This window comes from Ipomoea triloba, chromosome 6, assembly GCF_003576645.1.
Source record: "Ipomoea triloba cultivar NCNSP0323 chromosome 6, ASM357664v1".
Classification (NCBI taxonomy): domain Eukaryota; kingdom Viridiplantae; phylum Streptophyta; class Magnoliopsida; order Solanales; family Convolvulaceae; genus Ipomoea; species Ipomoea triloba.
This window is the reverse complement of record NC_044921.1, coordinates 8,822,973-8,833,568: the sequence shown is the minus strand read 5'-3', so window position 1 is coordinate 8,833,568 and position 10,596 is coordinate 8,822,973. Positions and strand designations below refer to the sequence as shown.

Below are 10,596 nucleotides of genomic sequence, written 5' to 3'. Positions count from 1 at the left end.
AAATTTTCTAAAAATCTATTTAATCTCCGCTTCTAGATTTTTTGGCAAATAATCATTTTTCTTTTATCACAACTTTAATGAGTGTGCAGAAGGGTGTAGCTGGAATAAGATGGCTTAAAGGCTAGCTTATAGGCTTTTTATAGCCATAAATTTCTGGAAAAAGAAAAGAAGAAGAAGATATTTAGGTTATTAAATTAGGTAGGATTTGTTGCATTGGGGACCAACTTAAACTAATCAAATTTAAGGTGGTGGGATGTGATATACAATAATTATGGTGCAGTCAAAGATCCTGCAGATAACGTTCAACGACTCCTAACTCATCACTGTAAAATCATGGCCGTCCAGTCCTGATCGAAAATATATAATCTAGGTTGTAGCTACCTAGATTCACTACCAAGATCGAATTTAACATCAACAGTACTCCATATGTCATTGGGAAAGTACTATACATATATATGTGAATGAATCTTCAATTCAATTCGATCTGTTGACATGATATGATTGAGCTTCGATAGATGTAGCAGAGGAACCACGTACATTAACATTAACTACACCTCTGTACTCGATCTTAATAATTTACTTAACATGCATGAGCTGAGGAATCTTGCATGCAAAATGTTATTACATGAGATGAGATACAAGGTGGATGGCCTGGGCATAAAGAAAGATGTGTGTACAGTGTTCTCCAACTAATTGGTGGGTCTAAAAGCCCACTATTCCTCTTCTCTTCAATTCTCCTGCCTGACGTAGGATTGCCAACCCATGTCTTGTACCATTCCCACTGTCCTCCTCTTCTTGAGCATATCCAATACCCACCCCCACAGCCTTCCCAATTCAGTACGACACGGACCTTTTTCATTATTATTATTATTATTAGGAATAAGGGTCAAATAGACCATCCAATTACACATCACCTTTAGGCCACTGAACTCAAAAAGAACTAATAATTAGGTTTCTGAACAACAGAAATTAATGCAATTGCACCTAAATTGACTTGTTTACCGTGACGTGTTTGTTTGTTTATTTAAAAATATTTTTAAAATTTATTTTAATAATTTTTAAATCAAATAAATATTTTGAAGAGTTAATTACCTATTTGGTCCCTTGACTATTGGGATTTCACCACTTTGGTCCTCAACAATTTTTCTTGCCCAATTAAGTCCTCGACTTTGAAAAAATTAACCAATTTGGTCCTCCCGTTTATTTTACCATTTGATATCCGTTAAATTGGGACCAAATTGGTAATTTCACTATAGTCAAGGGACTATTTCAGTCAAAATTAATTACTGAAATGGTCCCTTGACTATTTAGATTTCACCAATTTGGTCCTGATTTAACGGTTGTTTAACACCAAAATAAACGGAGGACTTAATTTTTTCAAAGTCGAGGACTTAATTGGGCAAGAAAAATTGTCGAGGACCAAAATGGTGAAATCTCAATAGTCGAGGGACCAAATCGGTAATTAACTCTATTTTGAAATTAAAAAAAAAAAACAAAAAGAAAGCTGTTGCCGGAGACGATGGGTCCGGCCCTTCCTGGCCAGAGACAAAGGATCCCCTTCGACTACTGTCGACCATGGAGACCGGTCGGGCATGGAGACGAAGGGGTCCCCTTCGTCTTCGACGACAGTTTTTTTTTTTAATTTTAAAATATTTATTTGATTTAAAATTATTAAAATAAATTTAAAAAGTATTTTTAAATAAACAAACCAACACGTCAGCAGTAAACAAGTCAATTTAGGTGCAATTGCATTAATTTGTGTTGTTCAGGGACCCAATTGTAGTTTTTTTGAGTTCAGTGACTTAATTATATTTTGGGTGTTTAGTTGGATGGCCAATTTGACCCATATTATTATTATTATTATTATTATTATTATTATTATTATTATTATTATTATTATTATTATTATAAATCGGTTCTTGTGCGATTGGAGTGCTCAGGTGCGATTATGCTGTGAGAGGAGAGCCATTGATCTTGCCAAAATCAACGTCCAGGATTAACAACGTTTAAAAAAAATGCGGTGGCAATTTGGTAATTTTCCATATGGGTCAAACTTAAGGTGCGTAGGCTTTGTGCTTAAGGTGCGTAGGTCTTGTGCTTAAGATGCATCTTGTTTCTTCTTCAAAACTAGAACAAACCTATCCACATAACTAGCAGGCTAGGGTGGCCGGTCACCCAATACCTCAAGAAGAAGGCGGGAGAGGGTAACGGGCACTCTTTGCCAGCAACCCTTCTCCCTTTTCAACTAAGGGGCCTAAGTGAGGAGTCTGCTAGATCCCTAGCTCAAGCCCTCAAGAACAAAACTTTTGAACTGAGGGGTCTGTCAGACCCCTAGCTTAGACCCTCAAGAACAAAATTTAAGATGCGCCAGTTTAACACTTAAGGTGCGTTGTTCTAACACTTAAGGTGCATCTTTGTATCACTTAAGGTGCGCTATTGTTATAAATTGAAGGTGCATGATGTTAATACTTAAGGTGCGTCATTTTAACACTTATGGTGCGTTGTTCTAACACTTAAGGTGCATGTTTCTATCATTTAAGGTGCGCCATTTTTAGCTTATGCTTCTTTAATTTTTTCCAGACACACATTTTTTTCATTGATTTGAGTCGATTATCTAGATTTGATCAATGGCTCAAAGCTAATCGCATGACCGTACCGTACCTGGGGACCATCCCTGTACTCGAACCAATTGCAGTCGTGTACGTGTCTAGATTTAACAGATCAAAAATACTATTTTTTTAATAAAAAATGTGGTGGCATTTCTGTAAATAATTGAAATTTGAAGTGCAAGTAAAATTGGGTTAAAAGTGAAAATAATAGTTTCATATAGTGTACCTAAGTACAAGTAAGGGCTTAAGCCCTCCAGGTCAGATTAGTCAATACACACCCTAAGTCATTAGAACAGTTTGGGAAGGGCTCCTCACCATATAGGTAGTTGATTTCGATCAAAACATTAGGGTGTACCGATGTATATTCCCTATCAAGTAACCCCTCTAGTCCATATCCCGAGTCAAGGTACGTGGCGAAGGGCTCGGACTATAAAATCTGTGCACAAATTAACATGAAATTGTTTTTAGCCGAGCCGAGATTTTGTGCAGCGCTGGCCATCGGTTTTCATTTTTTATTTAGTGACTTTTGTCTTGGTTAGAACACCACAAATGATATTAAAATCTTAAAATGTAAATGTTTTAATGTTTAAACACGAAAAAATTATTTAAGTTAAATTATTTGAATATATAATAATAATATAATAAATTTTTTGTATTTTTGAAGTTAGTCCCGAGGGGCCCACGTGCCTCCATGAGGCGGGTTAGGGTGGAATAATCCTAGCCTGCGGCCTTTGCGAGCTGACTCGCAAAGGCCCACCGAGAAAATATTTGCAATGGGGTAGACGAACCTGCATAACACCCCTAGGATCAAGTTCATCATTTATTTCTTGTTGCATACAAGTATAAGAAAATAAAATGTCTTTACTATGTGAACTTTGAACGTACTCAAATATAATATATGGAAAATTATATTCTTAATTCTTCTCTTTCCTATAGCTTAAAGTAGCTTGTATATATAATAGGTCCCTACATACCCTCTCCTTTCCACATAGTGTGCTCAAAACTCCAACACATACAACCGCTCTCCATATATAAATTACGGTTTGCAAGTGCCATCTATACATTTGGACAACCGACGACGCACCTTGAATAATCATACAAGCTAAGCTAAGCGCAGATAGATCATGAAGGTAAGCCCAAACGATCATCAACAATATAATTTCACCTAGCTAGCTACATACTATACCAAAGAAATAACCTTAGCTTAATAATAATAATAACGTTGTTCTTTTATAATTGTTGCAGTTACTAGGTTGGATGCACCGGAAACTAAAACACAACTGCAACGAGGCAGTGAAGAACCCAACATACGGCTTCGGAAATCCCAACACCAGCACTACTATGTATGAGAAAGTGAGGTGGAATATTAAGGAAACAGAAGAAAAGGCATTGAACGAGGTGGTGTTCCATGGGTTTCTGGCAATCGGAACACTTGGCGGTGCAGGTTCTGAAGCAGCTGCAGCATTATTCAATAGTAGTACAGAGCCACCTACTCCGACATTTGAGGAAACAACCCAGATAACAGACCAAGATTTGAAGATTATTTCTAAAGAGCTGGAGAAATTCCTTGAAGCCGAGGAGGAGGAGGATGCACAGTCATCAAAGAGGAGCAGTTACGCAAGCATTATTACTCTTGCCGACAAAACCCAACAAGATTCTGATTCTTCTTCTCTTCTTCTCGACTGCCCACTCCACAAATATTTTTTTGGAGTTTCAGAAGAGGCAGATCATATGGCAGTAAAGAACAAAGAAGCATCATTATCTGAAGTAGATCTGCAGGATGAGGTAGTTCTCAAAGGAAACTACTGTGCAAGCCACAAGAAAGCAGGTAGTAGTAAGGCACAATTTGCCAAAAACTTGATGAAGAAGATGTTCAAAAGCCTCAACTCCAATTCCAAATCAAAGACCCATGCAGCAGCAAATGAATCTGCAGCTTCAACCAAAAAGAAATTCCCAAAGGTTGGTATGTATTATGTATAGTCGTCGTCATATCAATATATCATAACACAACACATCTATAAAATTTTCAAAACTTAATTTACTGTACTGTTCATATATATGATAAACTAACGCATGGCAGGTTCTAAAGATGTTCAAGAAAAAAGTTCACCCTGAGAAGGGAGCAGAAAAGGATGATGAGAACAGAGCGATTCCCGTTAAGGGCAATCGTCTCCGCAGCACAAACATTTGGTTTCGACAAATGATCTCCCCACAGGAACATCAGGACGAGCTAATAATGAGAACCTCTGAGAGTTGCCGTGGCAGTAGCAGTGGCAGGGGTGGTGCATTCATGGAGAATAACGGCCACTGGATTAAAACAGACGCCGACTGTAAGTAAAACTGCATGCTTAGCTTATTTAACCCACTACAATCTTGTTGGAATGACCACACAGTCACTATTCGAGACCCTAGTCAACGAAGGACCGACTCAAACTAATAAAGCCAATAGGCTCTCAAACTTATAACATTGTGGTTACCAAGTTAACAACCTAACCAGGTTGGCTCAGAATGTTGTCCCGGCCCCACTATAATCTAATTATGATATTCATCTTCTTTAATTTTCTTGTTGCTGGCAAGCAGATCTGGTTTTGGAGCTCTAGACAGAGGAAAGCTGCAGGAATTGAAGGAAGAAATCAAACATATATATCATGCTCGACTCCTTATTAGTTCTTTCCACGCCTGATGCACCCAGGATTAATCTCTATTAATTATTTCAGTATGGTAGTGTGTAGTGGGTATGTAGTCGATGAAGTCTGAAGAAATAAGAAAGCAGTTTCAGTTTCTTTAATTAATTTGTGGCACACAATGCAAGTATGGAGTAATGGGTTGTACGTGATGTTTATGTATTTGCAGGAGTGGAGTGTGGTTGAAGTTTGAGTGTATTCATTGTAATGGCTGAAAATATGAAATGACATATAAATGTGCGTGTATGGTCTGTGAGAAGTGATGAGTGTGAATTGAAGATGGTTATGAGTTGTTTCATAGTCAAACCTCAGTCATGACATGGGACATTATATTATATTTGATCGATAGTCAAGATTAATATATAATTTATGTCGTGAACGTTAAGTGGGAGCAGAAATCGACTAAGGATCCTGTCATTTCAGTCCTTCTAGATTGATCTGCTACAGATTATAACAATCAAGGGATATAAAATTTCCTAGCCTATATTGCATGGTATAGTATGTGAAAACATATCCCCAAGAAGATTAAGCTAAGGTTTCACTTTTAATTTTTTTAAAAAAAATGTTTTTTTGAGGAGTGACAATCTAAATAATTCATGATTTGTCTTTTGAAAATTCATGCCAAAGCTCTGCACCTGCTTCATTTAGGTGCAAACAACTTGCTGATTCTCTGTTTCAGCCAACAAAATGCATCTGTGGCAATCTATATGCATGCATCCTAGAATTGTGTTGGCTTTAGAATGGGGTGAGACACTAATTGCTATAATGAAATAAAATGTTGGGAAAAGTGTCAAATTGACCCCCTAAGTCATTCGAATAGTGCAATTAGGTCACTCTAGTAAAAAAAGTTTCATATAAATCTCCTAAACCTGAAAAATAGTGTAATTGAGTCCAAAAAAACTTGTATAGTAGATTAAGTTTTCCACATTTCGACACGTGTCACTTAAATTTTTTTTAACTTTTTATTTATTTATTAAATTATTAAAAAAAAAAAAAAAACATTACAGCCACTGGCTGTTTGGCGAAGATAGCCAGTGGCTGCCTTGTTAACGAGTCAGATAGCCACGGTTAAAAATGAGGTCCAGATTTGGACCTCAAAGGCATGGAACGGGGTTGGCGGCCATGATCGCCGCCCTCGTTCCAAACGACCATGGACGGCCATGGTTGTCCAAGGCCATCCCCAGACAGCCATGGTCGTCCATAGCCTAGAACGATGGCCGCCGCCCTCGTTCCATGCCTTTGAGGTCCATATCTGGACCTCAATTTTGACAGTTGTGGCTGTCATCGCTGGACATCCACGACTATCCGTTAACGAGGCAGCCACTGGCTATCTTCGTCGAACAGCTAGTGGCTGTAATTTTTTTTTTTTAATAATTTAATAAATAAATAAATAAAATTTTAAAAAAATTAAAGTGACACGTGTCGAAATGTGGAAGACCTAACCTGCTATATAAGTTTTTTTGGACTCAATTGCACTATTTTACAGGTTTAGGGGATCTTAATGGAGTTTTTTTTTTTTTTTTTTTTTTATAACTTAGGGAACCTAATTGCACTATCCGAATGACTTAGGGGGCCAATTTGACACTTTCCTAAAATGTTTTCAGCTTAGGGATAAGAACATAATCTAACAATTGATATTATAAGAGCATGTCGCACAGTTCTTATATCGTGGACCGCGGTCAACAATGCATTGTGGACCGTGGTCCCAAAACGACGTCGTTTCAGTAAGTGAGAAACGAAACCCGTAATTGACACTACAGTTCATCTCAAAAGATACTGCCTTACATTTGTTTTGATATTATCGAATGAAACTGTAGTTATATCGAAATGTAACTGTAGTTGTGTTGAAATGTAACTGCAGTGCATATGAACTGATACTGAATAACAATTTCACATTTGTGTTTTATATTATCGAATGAAACTGTAGTTATATCGAAATGTTACTGTAGTTGTGTTGAAATGTAACTGCAGTGTATATGAACTGCTACTGAATAACAGTTTCACATTTGTGTTTTTATATTATCGAATGAAATTGTAGTTATATCAAAATGTAACTGTAGTTGTGTTGAAATGTAACTGCAGTTGTATTGAAATGTAACTGAAGTTGTGTTGAAATGTAACTGAAGTGAAATGTAATGACGTCGTTTTGATGCGCGGTCCACAATGCATTGTGGACCGCGGTCCACGATATAATTTGCCCATGTCGCACATGTTCTTGGTTTAGAGGGTCGAGTCCAGCATATTGCGCTAAATGTTACATAAGTATATCACCATAACTTTTGAAGTAGTGAAAAATGTTTTGTCTGACAAATTGTTTTTGAGGAAATCTAAATTATGCAACTGGGAGCAAATATATTTTCTGCAACAAAGTATCCAGTTCACAATAACTATGAATTTCAGAACTGATGTACTTCATACATTCAATGGGAGGGGAAGAGCGTAGGAGATAAGATTGGTTGAAAAAAATTGAAGATGTAAGGTCTAAATGAAAGAAGATTTATCACAATTATATTATATTAGCTCATAAGCATGATGAAAATATTAAGGAATCAAAGTTCTGCAAAGCTCTAAGGTAATAGGAGCAGGGGAGATTATATATATAGGATTGTGTTCAAATAGGAACGGTGCGCCCAGGAGAAAACTGAGAACGAATCGCAGCGCGCCACGTGTTCAGATGTAGTTGCATCTAAGGTTATAACTAGGTGCAATTAGGTGCATGAATGTTAACAAGGTAAATTACTTGCATTCGTAAGTGAAAATAGGTGCACAAATGTATGTAAAATGTATTACAGGTGGAAATAAAATGTACACTGAGCATCAATACTAAATGCACTTAATGATATAACTAGTTGCATCTAACGTTATAATTAGTTGCACCTAGGTGCACGAATGTTAACCAGGTAAATTACTTGCACTTGTAAGTGAAAATAGGTGCACTTGTAACTGATTTTACTTGCAAATGTGCACTAACTACTTGCACTTATAACACATTTACTTACACCAAAGTTCGAGTTATTTACGAAAATGCCACCGCGTCATTTTTTTAAAATTACATCTGATTCATTGATCTGGACACGTGGACGGCTGTGGATCATTCTTATTTCTCTCTTGACACTCGTTCTCATTAGAGCGCGCCCCTGTGTGTCTGTATATATATATTATATATAAACGCATAAAAACGTCTACATAAATGCACACAAACTATATCAGGTGTAGATTGTGTGCATTGTGCACTGAAAATTTGAGATTGTGTTCATTTATGTACAAATTCGCAGGTTCTCACAGAAGAAGTGATTCTCATTGGGACATCACCTTTTATATATATATATAGTGGCAGAGCCAGGAAATTTTTCCAGTAGAGGCAAAACATAAAAGAGGTAGTTTAAAAAATGAAACACTTACAGGGTGTTTGGTTGGAGGGAATTTAAATTCCATTCCCACTTAATCCCCACCTAATTACGAAGGTAACTAAATTCCTTCGTTTGATTGGAGGGAATTGCAATTCCCTCATTTTCATGGAATTAGAATCCCATGCCCCCCCCCCCTTGGGATTTCAATTCCATGGATTTTAGGAATAAAAAAGATATTCCTGAGACAAAATTACCCTTCTCTTTTTTAACCTAAAATTGATGTCTAACATTCTCTTTTAGTTAATACCATTATTATCTTGTTTTCTCATAACTCTTAAATATTTAAATTTGATATGTGTATATAACGTATTTATCTAAATTTTGAAAAGCAAAATTGTCTGTTTGTGCCCCGATCTGCTCAAAATATATATGCAGAATTGTTCAAAATAGTGATGGAATGGCGTGAGTTGTGTAACTCTCTATATGCAGAAATTTTGAAAGCAAATTTTGAGTTGCCTAAACTTTGAAAAGCACATTATGTACATCTTGGTTCCCGGATTAATTTTGATGTATGTTGAACTTATGAAGCTTAACATACATTTGATGAAGTATTTGCATGAAAATTAATTACAATATATCTAGTTCAAGAGATACGGTAGATGAGTGGTATTTGAATTTAATATGTCATATTTTTTGTGTACTTGTCATTTAATAATAATAATAATAATAATAATAATAATAATAATAATAATAACAACAACAACAACAATAACAATGGGCATTTTAGACTCTATACTACTTATTCCCTTTCAATTCCCATGTATACCAAACATTGGAATTGAAATACTTAGTAATTTTATTCCCTCCAACCAAACACTGGAATTTAAACTCCCACATTATTCTTTTCACATGGAATTGCAATTCCTTTCCCACCTAATTCCTTCCCTCCAACCAAACGCCCTGTTAAGGAATATAGTCATAAATATTGTTAGATATATGCGAAAAATAAAACACATCAAAACATTATAAAAATACTCATAACAATATATGAAATATAATTAATTTGATAAAATAACATAAAAGAGATAGTTTAAAAAAAACAAATACTTAAAGAATATAGTCATAAATATTGTTAGATATATGCGAAAAATAAAATACATCAAAACTTTATAAAAATATTCATAACAATATATAGAACATAATTAATTTGATAAAATAATTCAGATAAAAAACACATTATAAATTTCACATCTCATTATATATAAATTAAAAAAGCTATCAACAAGAATGAAAGCCTACAAGCTCGCTTTAACCAAAAATCAAACCCTCGCCATTCAACGGGTAAGAACGCGCATCAACCAACTTAGCTAGCTAGATAATCAAATATATATATATATTATCATATACTTATATCTAAAACATGTATTATATATACACATATATATACAAGGTCTATATATGAGGTGGGGGTAGGAGTGAGTGGGTAGCTGCCCCCACTGCTCCCATGCTGTATCCGCCACTGCATATATACATATATATGTATATACATATATACATATATATATATATATATATATATATATATATATATATATATATGTATATACATATATACATATATATATATATATATATATATATATATATATATATATATATGTATGATAAGTGCTTATTTGTCTATATTTTTCCTCCTATCACTAAGTTATTTTGCTTTTAGATCATTCCAAATTTCATGAGAATTAGTCCATATTTGTGTTATTTTGCAAGGAGTATGAGTTGGAGAGCATTGGAAGCAAAAACAAGGATTTTCATGCATTTTGAATGCATTTGGAGTCAATGAGAGCCAATGACAAACTATGGAGATGAGTGCAACACTTCCAAGGGAGCCTAAGAGTTTGTATTTTCAATGGTATTGGTCATTTGGGCAAACTAAAACAAAAGAGAAACAAA

The 10,596-nt window shown here is 35.4% G+C and overlaps 1 protein-coding gene across 2 annotated transcripts; it reads left to right on the top strand.

Moving 5' to 3' along the window:
* Positions 1–3,613: 3,613 nt before the first annotated feature.
* LOC116022092 (protein LAZY 1-like) lies at positions 3,614–5,588 on the top strand. 2 transcript variants are annotated; one of them, XM_031262655.1, is made up of 4 exons: positions 3,614–3,739; positions 3,855–4,568; positions 4,699–4,939; positions 5,190–5,588. In XM_031262655.1, exons 1-4 carry the CDS (start codon positions 3,734–3,736, stop codon positions 5,207–5,209), a joined length of 981 nt encoding a protein of 326 aa, XP_031118515.1. In that variant the 5' UTR covers positions 3,614–3,733; the 3' UTR covers positions 5,210–5,588. The 2 variants fall into 2 exon arrangements, with proteins under 2 accessions (XP_031118515.1, XP_031118514.1); XM_031262654.1 differs by having other exon boundaries at positions 4,690–4,939.
* Positions 5,589–10,596: the final 5,008 nt, after the last annotated feature.

Bases quoted from the DNA above. Each gene is read 5' to 3' on its own strand.
- LOC116022092 (XM_031262654.1), top strand. The intron at 4,569-4,689 runs GTTGGTATGTAT...AACGCATGGCAG, and splicing joins CCAAAAAGAAATTCCCAAAG to GTTCTAAAGATGTTCAAGAA. The intron at 4,940-5,189 runs GTAAGTAAAACT...GCTGGCAAGCAG, and splicing joins GATTAAAACAGACGCCGACT to ATCTGGTTTTGGAGCTCTAG.